The 19,200-nt window shown below is 46.9% G+C and overlaps 1 protein-coding gene across 2 annotated transcripts in view; it reads left to right on the top strand.

Annotated features, from left to right (window-relative positions):
* The window catches only part of MECR (mitochondrial trans-2-enoyl-CoA reductase), a 33,210-nt gene extending 15,058 nt beyond the window's left edge, over positions 1 to 18,152 (top strand). Inside the window, exons 4-10 of one of the 2 annotated variants that reach the window (XM_023732030.1) lie at positions 6,449 to 6,592; positions 9,643 to 9,745; positions 10,858 to 10,960; positions 12,497 to 12,570; positions 15,999 to 16,059; positions 16,248 to 16,320; positions 17,805 to 18,129. In XM_023732030.1, coding sequence (XP_023587798.1) covers positions 6,449 to 6,592; positions 9,643 to 9,745; positions 10,858 to 10,960; positions 12,497 to 12,570; positions 15,999 to 16,059; positions 16,248 to 16,320; positions 17,805 to 17,962 — 716 coding nt within the window. In that variant the 3' untranslated portion in view covers positions 17,963 to 18,129. Of the gene's footprint in view, positions 1 to 6,448; positions 6,593 to 9,642; positions 9,746 to 10,857; positions 10,961 to 12,496; positions 12,571 to 15,998; positions 16,060 to 16,247; positions 16,321 to 17,804 lie in introns of both variants that reach the window. The other variant, XM_004377016.2, reaches the window with a different exon arrangement.
* The last annotated feature ends 1,048 nt before the right edge of the window (positions 18,153 to 19,200 follow it).

The raw sequence follows: 19,200 nt of genomic DNA on the forward strand, positions 1-19,200 counted from the left end.
AACTCAATTATTCCTACAACATAGGATACTTTTATTATTCCCATTTTTCAGATTTAAAGGATTAAGCAACTGGCTCAAGGTCACCCAGCCAGTAAGTGGTGGAGCTAAGATTCAAGCCCACTCTGATATATACTGACCCTGCCTAGGTCCTTCCCCATCCCTGAACCAGTCACCAGGTGGGTGGTGTTGGGTTGCTATGATTGCCCTGGTTAGATTTCTTCCCCACGTCTGTGGTACAGAGGATAGACTCTTGTGGTTGATGGCCCCAAAGGTTAGGAAGGAGCAGTTCTAGGAACACAAAGGTACCAAGCATAAAAAGCAATAACAGAAGTCTACTACAAGCCATTTGCTTCTGTGAGATCAGGGCAACTGTCAGGAACGGCTCCACCCTCACCCTTACCCAGCATTGAAAGAGCCCAGACATCTGAGCAAATTGTGAGCTGCAAGGATTTCAGTAGATACTAATTGGCACTTTGTGCCAGCCCCTGTGCTAAGGGAAGGACACACCAATGCGGGTCAGACACAGTCCTGCCCTCACAGTGCTCTCAGCTGCAGGTGGGGGGTGCAGGGATGGGAAAACAGCACATAATACAAGCAATGTAATCAGTGCTATAATCCAGACAAGAGTCCCCTTATCCTGGGGAGCGTTAGGATAGGCTTCCCAGAGAAGTGATGCTTGAACTAGGTCTGGAAGACAGACTAGACACGCAGCCAGTGGGCTGGGTGGGCAAGGGCTTCCCAGATAGAGAGCGCAGGGTGTGCAAAGGTCTATTGATGGGCACAGCACAGCAGAGAACAGCAGGTAGCACCATGTGGCTTGGCCATGGGTGGGAGTGGGGAGAAGTGGCGATGAGGCAGAAGAGGTAGGCTGGGGCTCGAGTTCATGGTCAGAAGGGGCCCAATGAAGAGTTGAGTGAAGAGTAATTTGATCAGATTTGTGCTGGAGGCAGGAGGCCAGTGAGGAGGTGACTGAACAATTCAGGCTTCAGGGGATGAGGGTCTGAACAAGACAGGGCTGGAGAGGAGGGGGTGGATTGAAGAGCTAAAGTAACAGGACTTGGTAATCATTTGGATTTGGAGAGGAGAAGAATAAAGGATATCTGCCACGTGTGTAGGTAATTGCATGTGTGGTGGTGGTAGTAGCCAGAACAGGGATTCCTCTCTGGAGAAAAGGTGAGTCTTTTAAACAAGGTGCCAGTCAGGGAGGATGAGGATCTTGTAATTGTCAGGACTATAATTAACTCAGTTTATTCAGTAAACATTTTGTAAGCATCTGGAACATGCTGGGCTCTGGGATACATACAGCAGTGAACAGACGAGGTCTTTCTTCTCATGAAAACTGCAGTTTAGTAAGAGTGGCAATTATGGAACAGATAAGTCCTCAGTGGTCGGACCTTGGTAGTTTTTCATAGTACCGAGCTGTCGCTGTGCTGTAGCCAGCCTTTTCCCACAGGCAACCAGTCCCAGGGGAGCTGGGGCCAGGGGAGGTGGGTAGATCTTTGCCAACTAACTTTGTCATTGAGAAACACTTAGAACTCTCTACAGGGCAGTAGAAAGAGCACTGTCCTGGGAATCAGATGCAGTTTCTCCTTCCAGCTCCTCTGTGTGACCTTGTTTAAGTCCCAGCTACTTCGATCCTCAGATTCCTCATCTCTAAAATGGTGCTGATAGTCGCTGCCTTGCATAGCTCAGCAGACTCTCACACAGCCCACCTGAGAGAATGCATGCAGAGATGTCTTGCAAACTCTAAACTTCTGTAGGCATTAGATCATGGGTTAGCAAACTTATTTCTTTTGTGTGTGTGTGTGTGTGTGTCTGTGTGTGTGTGGTGTCAAATGCCTACTTTTTTTTTAATTGTGGTAAAATATACACAACATAAAATTTGCCATTTTAACTATTTTCAAGTGTACAGTTCAGTAGCATCAATCATATTCACAATTTTTTGCAGCCATCACCACCATTTGTCTCCAAAACTATTTCATCAGACCAAACAGAAACTCTGTATCCATTAAACAGTAACTCCCCATTCCTCTCTACCCCCAGCCCACGCTAACTACAATCTACTTTCTGTCTCTGCATTTGCCTATTCTAGATATTTCTTTTAAATGGGATCATTTATAATATTTGTCTTTTTGTGTCAGACTTATTTCACTCAACATAATGTTTTTAAGGTTCATGCATGTTGTAGCAGGTAGTAGAGCTTCATTCCTTTTTATGGCTGAATCGTATTCCATTGTATGTATGTACTACATTTGTTTATCCATTCACTTGTTGATGGACACTTCGGTGATTTCCACCTTGTGGCTATCGCGAATATTGCTGCAGTGAACATTGGTGCAAAAGTATCTGAATCCCTGCTTTCAGGTTTTTTGACCTGAAATTCCCAGGAGTGGAATTGCTGGGTAATATAAAAGCTTGTTTTTATTAGTCTGACCCCTTCACAACAGGTGCCTACTACACGTGTATTTCTTTGAATAGGAGGTAGCCACACAAGTGATTTCCTTTTAACTCTCCTGGATTTTTACTATTATTATCTGTCTTAAAAACCATTTGTTACACATTTAAAGGTGCTTAAGACAGCGTCTGGAACATATAGTTAGAGCCATCTACTGAGATAATACAAAGGAATGGTTGTCCAATCAGACTCACAGGAATCAGAGATCTTACTCAATATCAAATTGTCCTAATAATGCTAAGAACTGACAATCACAATAGGCAGACAAAGCATGGCGAAATCTGAGCCTGCAAAGCGATTCCCCAGGTACTTCTTTGCAGCATTAGGATGTACCCTGTTACAGATTTGGAGTCCCTGGGTGATGCAAATGGTGGAGCGCTGCGCTACTAACCAAAAGGTTGGTGGTTCGAATCTACCCAGAGCCACCTCAGAAGAAAGGCCTGATGATCTACTTCTGAAAAATTAGCCATTGAAAAACCTATGGAGCAGTTCTACTCTAACACACACAGGGTAGCAATGAGTTGAAATCAACTTGATGGCAACTGGTTTGTTACAGATTTAATTTATGAGGTTTCTAGGTGCCAAACTTATATCTTAAAGGGCTAGATAGTAAATATTTTAGGCTTTGCAGGCCGTATCTTCTTTGTTGTAACTACTCAGCTCTGCTGTTGTAAACAGTCATAGACAATATGCAAACAAGTAAGCATGGCTGTGTTCCAATAAAACTTGATTTACAAAAACAGGTGGTGGGCCAGATTTGCTAACCCCTGTGTTACATGGTAGAGATGGTTAAGGGTCAGTTGCGCATGAGTGGAGAATGGGAGTCCTCATAGCTAGAGCATGGGACCAGGATCAGGAAAGGAAACCAAAATGTTACACACCTGCTATGTGCCAAGCACAGTGATAATCTCTGTACAAATGCCATGTCATTTCATCTTTACACTATGACAAAGGTGTTACTATCTTCATTTTATAGAGCAGGAAACTGAAACCCAAAAAAGGTGAAGTAATAATTCGAGATCACACAACTAGTGTGTGACAGAGCAGGGTTTTTTAAGCTGATCTCTCCCACTCCATAGTCTAAGGGTTTCCACTTTAAAACCCCACAACCCCTTGGAGCTGACTATGGGCACTGTCCTCATCCCACCCAGGCTCTTTTGGGAAAAGGATTGTTGTTGTTGTTATTAGGTGTCGTTGAGTCTATTCCGACTCATAGCATACAACAGAATGAAACACTGCTATCTTCACAATCGTTTTATGCTTGACCCCATTGTTACAGCCACTCTGTCAGTCTGTCTCCTTGAGGTCTTCCTCTTTTTCACTGACCCTCTACTTTACCAGCACGATGTCCTTCTCCAGGGACTAGTCCCTCCTGATAACATGTCCAAAGGACGTGAGACGAAGTCTCGCCATCCTCGCTTCTAAGGAATATTCTGGCTATACTTCTTCCAAGACAGATTTATTCATTCTTCTGGAAGTCCATGGTATATTCAACATTCTTCGCCAACACTATAATTCAAAGGCATCAGTTCACAAGGATTAGGGACTGCTAAACCCCAGAAATGCATGTCAATGGCTGGATTTCCATGGTCATGCCATTAAGGGTAACTAGAAAACACCCTTAAGTTTATGCATAGAAAGCCCCATACAAAATGTCTGGCACAGAGTACAGAGTGCAGTAAATGTTAGCCTGGGCAGCTGACATCGAAGATTTGAAAACCAGCCTGGGCTGGATGAAGCCCAGAGAATGCAAAAGGCACCTCCTAGATCCAAGAGGAATGGTTCAAATGGCCCCCCATTCAGCGTCTCAGTATTGTTTTCTCAGCCACAGGCCTACTTTGGGATTGAAACACCTTTAATAAATATCATTCCTGCCTCCCCTCCCCAGTTCCCGGTCCCTAAAGCCCATGTCATTTCCCCCTCCTGCAGGGCAATTAGTAATCATCTGGGCTGCCCCTGCTTCCCACAGCTGACCATGTAGGACCGGGCACTGTTAGAACCCCAGCAGCTGGATAGCGAGTGGATGCACTCAAGAGCTTTGGTAGGATAGGCCTAGGGCCCCTAAGACATCACAGTCACCTGACACTTTGAGCCAACAAAGCTCCAAGCTACTTCACTAAGATGATATAGGAGTAAGTGGTAGAGCAAGACTTGAATCCGCATGTGTCTGATGCTAAGGGCTCTCCTCTTCACCTGCACTTTATACTAGTTCCCACTGGCATGAGTGAGGACCTGTCACCTCTCACCCAATCCTCATCAAGTCCTATTGTTTTTCTCTCCAAAATATAACTTGGATCCATCTACTCTCTTCATCCCTACTACCAAAGTCTTGTTCTAGGCCACCATCAGCTTGCATCTCAACCCCTCCAAAAGCCTCCTCTTGGTCTCCCCACTTCCACTCTGCCCCCGCACCCCACACCTTTTCCACACAGCAACAAAGTGATTGTAAAGCATAAATCCAGTCATCTCAGTCTTCCTCTTAAAGCCCGTTAGAGGCTTCCATTCACAAAATAAAATCCACTCTCCATACCAGGACCTGTCAGGCCCTGCATGAGCTGCGTGGTTTTCAGACTGCAGGTTGTCACCCATTAGTAAAGTCAATCTAGTGGTTTGCAAGCAGCACTTTTTTTTTTTTTAACTGAAATCAAGCAGGATAGAATAAAAAATATAGTACATCACACATAGTAAGGGTAAACATTGTTCTGTGAAACTTTTGTTTCATATGTACCCACACACACACAGTTACAATGTAAAATGAAATTCCTACTATGGGTCAAGATTATGAAAGTTTGCGTAACACTAATCTAGCCCATGCCACATCAGCCACATCTCAAGTCCCTCTTCCCATCACTGTCAGCCCACCAGTGTGTATTCTTCCAGTTCTGTTCTTAGATCTTTCCTGCCTCAGAGTCTTTTCTCTATGCCTAGAACGTTCGTTTCCTCTTTGAGTAGCTAGTGTCTCTATCCTTCACTCTCAGCTTAATGTCACCCCCTCCAAGAACCTTTCTTGGCTCCCCTCTAAAGTAATTCTCTCCACTGTATTGCCCTCTATCTCTATTTATATTTATTTTGTGTGTTTGCTTTTCACCTACCCCACTAGAACGAAAATTCTGTGAAAGCAAGGAACCTGTCTGTGTTGTTCAGCTGTCAAATCCCAACACCTAGCAGAGTGCCTAGCTCAGAGCAGGTGCAGAATAAATATCTGTAGATGGAAGGGAGGCCCAGAGACCTGGGTTCTAGCTCCAGCTCTGCCCAGATTAGCCAGATGGCTCTGGGCGAGTCACTTCCTCAGTTTCCTGGCCTATTGAATGAGGAGTTTAAATGTGATACTCTGAGGGCCCTCTGAGTGCTGACATTCTGTAGTTCTGTTGTCTGGCACTGGAATGTGGGATGGAGGTCATTGATTGTTTCTTTCCAGTTGACATGATTTTTTCACTTCCCTTATTCATTAGCACAATGCTGTTGGAGGAGGCCACTCAGGCTGCTACCGCCATTGTTGTTTACATATTAATGTAACCGAGACTGCATATGATTTTGGAATTTGTTCAACATAGCAGAGTAGCAAAGCCAGGTCTCAAACCTAGGCCTCTGGACTTCTACTTGCATGCTCTTTTCCATAAAACCATATACACACACACATCTAGATGAGATGAATGAGGCCTGAATAGGAAAGCAGGGGCTTTCTCAGCTTCTCTTGCCCTGGTGATGAGCTTACTGTCCTCCCCTCAGAGTCCAGTACTGCTCGAGATCTGCTCTATGACATTAGATAAATCAGGTAACCTCTCTGAACCTCTGCTACCACATTTGTAAAGTGGGAATAACAAAGTTGACCTTACGTGATTGTCACAAGGACTCAAAGGTATTGAAAGAGACTTCAAGATTTTCTTTTTTTCTCTAAGTATTATTTGAAGTCTGCCATCCTGAGGAGGGTGAACTGGGGATGGGGGTGAACAGGGGTCCTTCCTCCCTACTCTGGGCTCTTCCCTGATGCAGGAACCTGGCGGACCGAGGCTGTATTCAGTGAAGAAGAACTGATCGGAGTTCCAAGTGACATTCCTCTTCAGTGTGCTGCCACCCTGGGTGTCAATCCCTGCACGGCCTACAGGATGTTGATGGACTTTGAGCAGCTGCAGCCAGGTAGGGCCCGGCAGCCTCTCCCTACTGGAGTGTGGCCAAAACCTGACCCTGCCGCCATGGGAACTTCCCCGTGAGGGGGCTGAGAGGAAGACAGGCCCCTAACCTAACTGAGTGTGCTGTTGCTGCTTTTATTTAGAAAGATGGAGCTTGATTCCTGGAAAAACATACTGAAACCTCATGAGGAATACACTCTTTAAAACTGCAAAGGATTACATTCCCTAGAGATTGGGATGGAATTCTTTCATTCAGCAAAAATGCATTCAGCTGTGCTAAGCTCCAGGGATCTAAAGCAGGGAATAGACAGCAGTCTCTGTGTTTGGAATAAAGTGCTGAAGTTGGTATTGTTAATTCCATTCGGCATTTATAGCATTTGCAGTTTACATGAGTACCTTTACATGCATTACCCCAACTGAATGTATTAAACCTTCAAAGCAGTGCAGTGAAGTTGGTGTCGTTGTCATTGGCTAAGAGCTCCAGCTAGACCACCAGGCAGACCACCTAGTTCTGAATTCAAGCTCCACCTTTCCCTGGTTGTGTGACTTGACCTCTCAAATCATCAGATTTTTCATCCGTGAAATGGAGAATCAGGAGTGCTGAGGATTAACTGAAACATTGCAAAACATTGCGATGTAACACTTAGCACAGTGCCTGGCATACAGTGCAGTACTCTCAGCTGCTTTCATTATTCTTCCTTTTTATAAGTGAGGAAACTGGTTCCAAGAGGTAAGTTATTTGCGTGAGATCACCCGCAAGTAAATGAGTGTTTTATTTGGGGTTCCCCTGCAGGCAGAGCCTAAGACAAGGACTGGGGGCAGATGGTTCATTTGGGAGATGATGTCAGGAAGCAGGAGTGAGGGAATAGAGAGAGTGAAACAGGGAAGGAGGAAAAGCCAATGAAGGTAGTTACCACCGTGGGCAACCACGGCTCAGTCCCACTGGGACCCTCTAAAGAACCTCACAGAACCCGCCTCAGCATTAACCTACAAAGAACAGGAGGCTGGGCCAGTTATCCACCCACTGCCATCCCCCATGGTTTCAGCGTTGCCCCAAGGGCCATCAGCTGTCCCCTGGGGTCACCCCTTGCACACAACACATATCCCTGAGCTGGCAGGGGGGTTGTAGAAATTACCCAGTCTAGTTCTTATACCAGTGAGGAAACTGAGGCCAAGAGATGTTGGAGCACAGTGGACTTAGGTGGTTGGCCCCTGCTCAAAGCTTGGCAGAGGGATCCTAAGAGCCTTCAGTGGAGTAGGTGTGACCAAGGACCTTTGCTCAAGTCCTAGTGCAGCAGACACTTTGTCACCTGTGTCACATCCCCCCAGGCACGTCTGATTTCAGCTGCAGCTGTGGTGGATAGATCTGAGCATGCTGACAACACCCCATCTCAAGTGCCCACTGGACATCTCTCCAATTTTCTGCCTCGTAGCTGATGTGACAGAGGCTAGATCAGTGTTAAACAAACTTATGATTTTGATCTATAGTAAGACCTACATTTTACACTGCAACTCAGTGTGTATATATGAATGAAACCAAAATTTAAAGGAACAATATTTACTCTTATTGTGTATAATGCAGAAGCCCTGGTGGCACAGTGGTTAAGAGCTTGACTGCTAACCAAAAGGCTGACGGTTTGAATCCACCAGCCACTCCTTGGAAGCCCTATGGGGCAGTTCTACTCTGTCCTATAGAGTCGCTATGAGACGGAATCGACTCAACGGCAGCAGGTTTATGTATAATGCACTCTGCTGTTTTTTTTATTCTGTTCTCCTTGATTTTATTTAAAAAAAAAAGAATGCTGTTTGTAACCCGCTAGATTGATTTCATAACCCACTAATGGGTTACAATCTACATGCTGTCCCCTGGCTAAGAAGAATGGAGTTTCTCCTTCCAGGAAGTCCTCTATCTCTAGTTCCAGTCCACTGTGCACCAGCTCCCTGCTCCCTCTCAAAAATAGCATTTCAGGTTTTACAAAGCATTTCCTGGACACAATGGCATTTGACCCTAATTGTAGCCCTGGCTGGTGCTCCCTGGACTCCCGTTTTATGGGGAGGAAACTGACATTCAAAGAAGTCATGACTTGCCCCGTGTCATTCAGTTACAGTAAGTGGTGAAGCTGGGACTCACACCCAGGTCCATATCGTTCCACAGCCCACATTCTTCCCAACATGCTACACTATCCATTGGCTAATTCCAAAGCTAGGCCTGGGGTTTGACCACAAACTGTCTGTTGGACCCTATTTCCAGGGCTACCAGTTTCACCAGTACTGTTCTAATCTCATTTCAAGGCAGTGTACTTTGTTAAGTGGTGCAGAGGAGAATAAGACATGGCCCTTCCCCTCAAGAAGCTGCAAGCTATTGATAGAAATGCACCTATATACAACCAAGTATAAGACGGGGTAGGCGAAGGTGTGTGCATTCATAGAGGTGCATCCAGGGTGCTGTGGGAGCACACAGAGGGGAGAACCCAGGAAGGCTTGATGAAGGAAGCTGCACTTGAGCTGTTTCCAAGTTATCGTAGGATTTCAAGAGGAAGGGAGAGGGGGAGGAAAACATTGCAAACCAAGGAAATAACCTAAGCAGAGACTTGGCATAGAAGTTGAGAGGAGGATGGATATAAAATCACTTGTACCAAATCAAAAACCCATTGCCGTGAAGTCAATTCTGACTCACAGCAACCCTATAGGTCAGAGTAGAACTGTCCCATCTTTCTCCTGTGAAGCAGCTGGTGGGTTCGAACTGCCAGTCTTTCAGTTGGCAGCTGAGCACTTTAACCACTGTGCCACCAGGGCTCCTAATCATTTGTACAACAGGGTCTAAATTATGTCAAGTATGGACTGAGTTGCCAAGTCCTGGCAGGCATCGCAGGTGTTGTGGAAGTTTGGGGGCACTGGGGGGAAAGTGAGCGACAGTCCAAGGTCTTAAAAGGCTCAGCAGCCAGGTCCTGGGTCCCTTTTGAGCCTGCAGATTCTAACTCTTGCCCTGCAATAGGATCCCAGGCTGGGAGCCCTTGACCTACAGAGCTTGACTTGGGTGTCTTCCTGGTTCCACAGGAGACTGTGTCATCCAGAATGCATCCAACAGTGGAGTGGGGCAAGCCGTCATCCAGATCGCCACAGCGCTGGGCCTGAGGACCATCAATGTGGTCAGAGACAGGTGCGTGGGGAGGCCTTATTCCAGATCACCTAACCCAAACCAAACCACCTGGCAAGCGTGAAAAGTACAAATCCTTTGACTTCCACTTCCAGTTACAGCCCTGCAGGTGTCCACATCTCCACCAGATGGCACCCTTGCACAAGCAGCCCACCTTTATGGGTAGGAAGCTGTTGGCTAACACTTGGCAGCTGAAACAGATGAGTCAGCCACCAGAAATGCAGTCCAGGTGGCCTTTGGCTATAGGATGAGTGAATCTTTGAAATGTAAAGGGCGGGCAGGTAGGAGGTGGAGACTGCCCTTACTGAACAACCAAAACCCCATGTTTTCAAAACCACAGTTCATACTGGGGAATGTTTTATGCTGTATTGCTCTTTCTGTGAATCGTCTACTCCGAGGCCCTTTTTTCCCCTGCATTTGTGTGGTATTTTGAGGTGTACTAGATGTAGATGTGAAGGAGATGGGGCAGGTTTGTCCTCTCAGTTTTACAGATGAGGAAACTGAAGCTTCAGGGAGGGGGAGCACCTGCTCAGGGAGACACAGCAAGTAACAGACTGAGTTTCCTGTCTTGTTCTCTTCCCAGCGTATCATCCAGTTCCCTTAATCTTCACTGTCCCCAAATGTGGCCTTGTTTGTCATGAAGTCCTGCCTCAGTGGGGAAATCGATACCTGTTTCAGTTCCCCCAATCCTTGCAGTTGTGCTAACAAAAATTACTCTGTTTGCCTAGAGCCACTCGCAGGCTGGAGTGTGTATGCACAACACTCTGAAGAGCCCCTTGAAAAGAGAGGTGGAAAAAGGAAGCAGAGTTTGTCACCTCAGTAGAAGAAATCAGGAAATGAAATGCCTTCTCCCTGGGCACAGATGGTTTCTAGCATCCTTGGGCTGGCAGGGGCTATAGAAATCACCCAGCCTAGCTTCTCCTACCAGTGAGGAAACTGAGGCCGAGAGATGTTGGAATATGATGAAATTAGGTGGGCAGCCCCTGCCCAAGGCCTGGCTCAAACCTAATTCCAGCTTCCAGCAAAGAGAAACTCGGGCCAACAGGTTCTAGGAGCCTTCAGTGGAGAAAACGAGCAGGTGTGACAAAGGATCTTGGATTGTGTTTGGTTTCCAGACCTGACATCCAGAAGCTGACCGACAGACTAAAGAATCTGGGAGCTGAGCATGTCATCACAGAGGAGGGACTAAGAAAGCCTGAGATGAAAAACATCTTTAAGGTACCTGGGATGAGAGACATTGCCTCTCTTTTTCCTGCTTACCTCCATTTGAATTAGAAAAGCCGGGGACTGGCCCTGTTGTTCCCCTCCAGGAATCTCCCCTTGCCTCTTTTTAGAAGGAGGAAGCCCATTCCCCTTAGTCAGGGGACAGCTTGCATTAAATGCCCAGTGGTGATGCAATGAGGGAGGCAGGAGACACAGAAAAAGTTCAGGAGACCCTGTGTGATTTTGCAGTTTTGAATATTTATGGTGGGCCCTGTCAGTCCACACAGCTGGCGTGAATCAGAGCTGGGAGAGGGCCTCAGGAAACTGAGGCACAGAGGGAAGAGAAAGAAAAGAAGTAACATTTCCTAAGCACCTACCTTACATTTCATCCAGTAAGCCCCACAGTAGTTCTATAAAGTAGGCATTATCTATTTTATATATAAGGAAACCAAAACTCATAGATAAAGAACTTTACCAAGACCTTAGTAAGTGGTGGAGGCAGGTCTGGGTCAAGGTCTCTGAAACCAAATCCAGTTAACATTCCAGAACATCCACCACCCAGCACATGCCTAGTAAGTGAACAAACTTGGGAGGTACCTCCATCTAGGTCTCTTTTCACTGAACCATCTGGGGAGACCAAACTCACACATATTCACTGGAGAACACATACCTCTTGACAACATTTCTGAAGCAGTAGATAAGCACATCTAATATCAACTGAATCATAAGTACTGAGAAGAGGAGCGCTCAGGGAGATGAAGTCAGTCAAAACCAAATGTAGATGCCCTTTGTCTATTTTCCTGGTGTCTTAGTTATCTAGGGCTGCTATAACAGAAATACCACAAGTGGATGGCTTTAACAAACAGAAATTCATTCTCTCACAATCTAGCAGGCTAGACGCCTGAATTCAGCCTGCCAGCTCCAGGGGAAGGCTTTCTCTCTCTGTCAGTTCTCAGGGGAGGTCCTTGTCATCAATCTTCCCCTGGTCTAGGAGTATCTCAGTGCAGGGACCCCAGGTCCAAACAACATGCACCGCTCCCAGCTCTGCTGTCTTGGTGGTAGGAAGTCCCCCTGTCTCTCTGCTCACTTCTCTCTTTTATATCTCAAAAGAGATTGACTCAAGATATAACCTTATCTTGTAGATTGAGTCCTGCCTCCTTAACATAACTGCTTCTAATCCTGCCTCATTAACATCATAGAGGTAGGATTTACAACACATAGGACAAGCACATCAGATGACAAAATGGTGGACAGTCACACAATACTGGGAATCATGGCCTAGCCAAGTTGGCACACGTTTTTGGCGGACACAATTCAATCCGTAACACCTGGGAAAATGAGTTCTGAACCAAGTCCTGAAATGGACAACAAGATTAAGTTGGCAAAAGAAGACCCTTCCTGGTCAGAGAAAAAAGAATTCAAAGGCATGAACATCCTGTTTTCTTCCCTCCCTCTTTTTAACACAGCACTTGGGCCAGGGAAGTGTGGTTGTAGCAGGCTTCCCCACATGGAGAATGGTAGCTCCTTTACTGTGGGTTTCTTATTTTGCAGGCCATTCCCCAGCCACGGCTTGCTCTCAACTGTGTCGGTGGGAAAAGCTCCACAGAGCTGCTGCGGCAATTAGCGTAAGTCCCTTAGCCCTGCAAGTCTACTTCATCGGAGCTCTCCAGGCCTGTAACTGGGAGGACCATCAAGTGACCAAGTCCCAATGGCCAGTGTGAGCCAAGGCCAGGTCAGCACGATGCTGAGTAGGAAACTAGGACCAAAGTCATCTCCTAGTTATCTGGGCACTTCGTTTTTCAACCTCCTCCTTTGTAAATGACCAAGAGGCCCGTTGGGCGTTATTTCTCCAAGGGAGCCCAGAAAGCAGACTACTAAACCGTCTGTGAGACGGAGATGGTCAAGAATTCATAACCTGGGGCACCTTAAAAAGTCACTAGCAAAAAACCCATTGCCATTGAGTTGAATCTGTCTCATAACGACCCTATAGGACAGAGTAGAACTGCCCCATAGGGTTTCCAAGGAGCACCTGGTGGATTTTAACTGCTGACCTTCTCGCTAGCAGCCGAGCTGTTAACCACTGTGCCACCAGGACTCCTAAAAAGTCACTTAGTTCTAGCTTATTAGCTTTTAAAAATTTGTATTAGCTTTAAAAAATGAAATTCTAATTTTAGAGGGAATACTATGTGTATTACAAAACATTTTGAAAGCATATAAATGTACAAACAAGAAATTAAGGTACAGAAGTTACCTATTATTCCACCACACAATGTGTTGCATGTCCTTCCCATCTTTTTTCCCCTTTTCGTTTCCTAGGGCTGCCATAAAAAACCACCGTAAACTTGATGGCGTAAAACAACAAATTCTTTCACAGTTCTCAATGCCCGCAGTCTAAAATCAAGGCGTTGGCAGGGTTGGTTCCTTCTGGAAGCTCTGAGGGAGAGTCTGTTCCATGCCTCTCTCCTAGTTTCTGGTGTCTGCGAAGTGATCCATGGTGTTCCTTGACTTGTAGGTGCATCACTCCAATCTCTGCCTCCATCTTTACAAGGCCTTCTTCTCTGTGTCTCAAATCTCCCTCTCCTTTCTCTTATAAGGACACCAGTCCTTTAGGCCCACCCTAAATCCAGGATGATCTCATCTCAAGATCCTTAACTTAATTATATTTGCAAAAAACCTATTTCCAAATAAATCATTCACAGGTAATGAGGATTAGAACTTGGACATATCTTTTGGGGGCACATAATTCAATCTACTACATGAACTAAAGCAGGAGTTCCCTCAATATATAACCCTCTGAGAACTCACAGGACAGATGGGAACATGTGACCAGAGATCTGTGATAATAGTCACTGAGCAATTACCGCGCACCAGACTCTGTGCAGAGTGCTTGGCTTACCCTCCCTCAAGCACCTAGATGAAGGTGCTATTCCTGTCATAGCCATCTAGTGCTGCTATAACAGAAATACCACAAGTGGATGGCTTTAACAAAGAAAAATTTATTTCTTCACTAGGCTAAAAGTCCAAATTCAGGGCATCAGCTCCAGGGGAAGGCTTTCTCTCCCTGTCAGCCTTCTTATCAATCTTCTCCCAGACTAGGAGCTTCTCCACACAGAGATCCCGGGTCCAAAGGATGCCCTGTGCTCCCGGCACTGCTTTCTTGGTGGTATGAGGTCCCCAACTCTGTGCTTGCTTCCCTTTCCTTTTATCTCTTATAAGATAAAAGGTGGTGCAGGCCACACACCAGGGAAACTCCCTTTACATTGGATCAGGGATGTAACCTTAGTAAGGGTGTTACAATCCCACCTTAATTCTCTTTAACATAAAATTACAATCACAAAATGGAGGACAACCATACAATACTAGGAATCATGGCCCAGCCAAATAGATACACACATTTTTGGGGGGGACATAATTCAATCCATGACAATTCCAATCCCTATTTTACACGTAAAGAAAACAAGACCCAGAGAAAGTGATTTCCTTGCCCAAGGTCCTGCAGCTAGGAAGCAGAGCTTCTGGGTGGACCCCAAGTTCATGTGACTGTAGAGCACACGTCTTCACATCCTCCAGTGACAGCCTCCAAAGCTGTCAGTGTAGGAAGCAGCATCGTTTGGTGGTTACACGTGTAGGCATGGGAGTCAGACTGGCTGAGTTCAAGTCCCAGCTATGCTGCTTACTAGCTGAGAACCTATGAAAAGTTAGGCAATACATGAAAAACGGTCCAGGCCTCACTCCTCATTTGTAAAATTGGAGTGAAATAAGCCCTTTCTTCTCAGGAAGTTAGTTTAGGGCTCACTGAAGTGATGCACACACACCTATACAAGTGAGGGATGGACCTCAGGTTTCTCGTCAGTAAAATGAGAATAATAATTTTGCTTCCTTGGTATTACTATGAGGTTTCACTGAGACAATACATGTGAAGTGCTTAGAGCTGTGCTTAGCTCGTAGTAAACACCCAATCAACGTTAGCAAAGGTTGGAGATTTGAGTCCATTCATAGGTGCCTCAGTAGAAAGGTTGGTGATCTACTCACAAAAAATCAGCCATTGAAACCCTATCGAGCACAGTTCTACTCTGACACACTTGGAGTTGCCATGAGTCAGAATTGACTTGACAGCAGCTGATGGTGGTGGTGAATATTCTGATTAGACCAAGTGCAGTGGGGACCGCAGAGGAGAGAGGCCTTGCGGCCTTGCTTCCCCAGGAGCTACTTTCTAGAGCAAGTGGCAGTTGAGAGGGACCTTAAGTCCAAACTACCCACCAGCCTTAGGCACAAAGAGTTACCCTTACCTGCCTCACACAGCAGCTGCTTTCCATTCTGTAGTTTACAAAGTCTCTCTTGTGTTGTCCCAAACAAACCCCTAGAAGAGACAGAAGATAGGGAGGGGAACATAAGTAAAGTCAGCATGTCAAGTCTTAGCTTATCAAGCTTTTAAAAACTGTACAGTATTAGCACCTCTCCTGTTTGACTGCCGAGGTGGGTGTGTAGGTGTCATACCAGGTACTGACAAGGAATCTCTTGCAATGAGAGGACAGTTGCCATTGTCCTTCACCCCATCCACACTGTTTCCTTATCTGTGTAGTGACCTGTCCATCCTGATACTTAGAATAAGCATTTACAGATGACCAGATGAAGGCCTGGGCCATATTCAATGCATTGCCCAACGTCACATACCTCTAAGTGGGAGGAGGGCCAGGACTGAACGTGAGTCTTGAACTTTTCTGAACACGGCGCACTTCTTTGCAGCACTTCATCAAAGCCTGACTGGGTAGGTTAGATCAGTGGACTCCCAAATCTGGCTAAACATCCAACTCATCTGGGGTGGGGGTGGGGGTTTGACTGTTTGTTTGTCATCTTTAATGAATATAGATTCTTGCCTCCTGATTCATTAGGTCTGGGGTCATACCTAGAACTCTCTGTTTTTTTAAAAACCTTCCCAGGGATTCTGAGAGCAAGGTTTAGCAACGAGGGTTGTTGTATAAGTGTTGTGGCAGGTTCCAGAAGGGCTCTGTCTCTGCCTGCACCTACTCTTTGTTCTCTCTGGACTCTTCAGGCCTGGAGGAACCATGGTGACATACGGTGGGATGGCCAAGCAGCCTGTCATAGCCCCTGTGGTAAGCTGGTGGGGGAGGCACACCTGGAGACAGGTCTGGGCACTTCAGCCAGGCCTCTTCCCCTGACACCACAGTTGTCTAAACTCAGGCACTGTCCCTGTCCCTGAGGTTGGGTGGGATCTGTACCCGTCATCAGTACCTGAAGTTCTTGTCGTCCAAGACCTAGCATGCCCTTCCTGTGTCCACAGAGTCTGCTCATTTTTAAGGATCTCAAACTTCGGGGCTTCTGGTTGTCCCAGTGGAAAAAGGACCACAGCCCAGGTGAGTGGATGAGGGCCTCAGTGCCAAGGGTCACAGGAGAGTGCAGTGCCTAAGAATGGCTGCAGAAGTGACCAGCCACTCTGAGCCCTGAAGAGGTGATTAAGACCCCAACCCCATAGCAGGATGGAGGAAAATAGCCTCTGGCCACAGCTTCCTTCAGCAAATAGTTATCGGACTAAATTGGGCTAGTTCTTGGGGGCACAGTGCTGAACAAGACAGACCCCGCCCCCATCCTGAGGAGCTAACAGTGGGAAAGGCTGCCATGTAAGACAGCCAAGTAAAGAGAAAATCTCTGGAGCCAGCCTCCCTGGGTTCAAAGCCTGCTTCCATCATTCCTTGTAATAGGCTCTGCCTAGCCTATCTGTGGGATCTTGGGCAAGTTACTTAACTTCTGCCTCAGTTTAAATGTCATAATAGTTTAAACTATTATTAGCCCTGTTTGACAGAGGAGGAAACTGAGGGTCTGAGTGGTTAAGTAGCTTGCCCAATATCACCCCCAGCTAGGGAGTGGTGCGGCCAGGATGTGAACAGCCAGTCTCTGGCTCCAGAACCTGAGCCAGTACACAGTTCTTCCACCCCTGGAGGGCTGGCTCCCCACAATGTGACCCCCAAGCTGAGACTGAATAATGGCCTGGAGTTATCCAAGTGAAGGAGAGGAAAGTGGTGACATGGATGGAGTGTTTCAGGCAGAAAAAGTAGCACATGGAAAAGTCTGTCAGAGAGTGAGTATGACCCACCAGGGCACTGAAAGTGGTTCTGAGGAACTGGAGCATTACATCTGAGCAGGGGATGGGATACTGGACAGCTGGGTCATGACCAGATCACAAAAGTCCTTATAAAACTTTTTAAGCAGTTCAGACTCTAGCTTAAAAGCAGTTGGGGTGCTGCTGAAGGATTTTAAGCAGAGGGTGATTGGTATGATTAGATTTGAATGTTGAATGAATGTGTGTCTGTAAAAAAAACACTTCACCAAGGCCTTCACTTCTCATTTTCCTATACCATATTGGGTCCTTAGGCAGACCTGAGGAGGAGATGTTGGTGGCCTCAACTTGTGGGCTTATAAGGGAGTCCGGGACTCTCAGGGAGGGACCCTTTCCCTGGGCAAAGCTCATTTGTTCTACATCAGTCAGTGTGCCGGGCACACTCACCCCCTGCCTGTGCCTCTTCTGCTGTCCCTGCTTCCCAGTAATCCTGCCCCTCCCATCATCAGGACTCCCAGTTACACCCGTCAAGTTCTGTGGGTCTGAGCCATCTCAGCCACCACTCTAAAGGGCAGTCTCTGCCTGCCCAGCAGCTCCTGGGGCTATTCCCATGTTTTCCTGTCCCCACCCTGGTTGCCTCCACACACCCCTGTACCTGGCAAAACCAGGGCTCTTGGGGCTTTACTGGAGCCTCTGCCCCAGCTTCTGCCCCCAGGGCAGCCCGATGCCATCTCCTGAGCCCCAGCTCTTGTTCCCCTGTCTGACTTCTCCAACCTCCCACAGACCAGTTCAGGGAGCTGATCCTCATACTGTGCAACTTCATCCGCCAAGGCCAGCTGACAGCCCCTGCCTGCTCCGAGGTCCCACTGCAGGACTACCAGCGTGTCTTGGAAGCTTCCATGAAGCCCTTCGTGTCTTCAAAGCAGATTCTTACCTTGTGATGATCCCGGAAGAGCCAGAGTGCAGTGGGAGGGGAGACAATCAGCAGGACAGGTTTCAGGCCTCTCAGTCAGTGCCCCTAGCCTTCCCCTGGACACGCCTCTCCTCATTGTCACTGCCTACTAGGAGGACTGCAAAACCAACCAGGCCTTTCCCCAGGCCAGCCTCAGCGTACCTAATAAAGTCTGAACTTCCTAAAAAAAAAAAGCAGCAGCAGTAGCATCCTCCCTGTCAGGAAGGATCGCTGTGCACCTGCCATCTCACAGCCCTAACAGGCTACCTCCTTGCTCTCCCTTCATTTGTTCCCCCTGTAATTATTTCCAGACCACCTGAAAGCAGGGCCTGGGCAGGTACAAAAGCCAGTGAGACACAATGATCTCTGCCCTCAAGCTGTCCAGGTCCACAGAAAAGCATCTTACGAAAAGGAAGGTTTGACTCAACTTCCCAGGTGGTGTGCAGCTCAGTCTTGGGCAGGGAGGGGAACCGGCTGCAAAAATGTCAGGATGCAGCCATCAAAACCCCAGAAACCAAGGAAGCAGGGTCTCAGGTGGCTGGACCACCTTCATGCAGCTTCCTTTCTCACACCAGTGGTTCTCAACCAGAGGCAGTCTTACCCCTAGGGGACATATGTCAATGTCTGGAGACGTTTGTGGTTGTCATAACTGAAGGGGTGCTATTAGCATCTAGTGGGTAGAGGTCAGGGATGCTGTTCAACATCCTGCCATGCACAGAACAGCACCCCTCCCCAACAAAGAATTACTGGGCCTAAAATGTTCATAGTACCGCTTTTGAGAAACCCAGCACTAAACAAGTAGGCCCACAGTAATGACCACAGTGGTTAGTGCTGTAAAGAAGACGGGTGTGAGGTGCTATGAGAGCATAACTAAGGTCGCCCTGGGGTCAGGGAAAGCCTCCTTGAAGTGAAGCTTGAAGTGGGCTCTGAAGAATGAGAAGGATTTACTCAGGCAGAGAAGACTTTCCCATTATGTGACTTTTCCATGTTTGCTTCGTGATCTGTGTACCCAAAGCAGAGAACAGAGACTTTGGGGTGTCCTCCCTTGTTGCCTGGCCCTCCGTGCACATAACTCAAAAGCCTCATTCAGGGAGTATTTACTGAGTGCCTCGTGTACCTAGAGCTGGGGATACCAATGAAAAATGTGGTGCCAGCTCTCAAGTTGCTTAGCCTAGTGAGGAAGATAGATGATTTAACAATGAAGCCACAGATAACAGGGGTGTTCAG

This window comes from Trichechus manatus, unplaced genomic scaffold (genome assembly GCF_000243295.1).
Source record: "Trichechus manatus latirostris isolate Lorelei unplaced genomic scaffold, TriManLat1.0 scaffold00048, whole genome shotgun sequence".
NCBI lineage: Eukaryota > Metazoa > Chordata > Mammalia > Sirenia > Trichechidae > Trichechus > Trichechus manatus.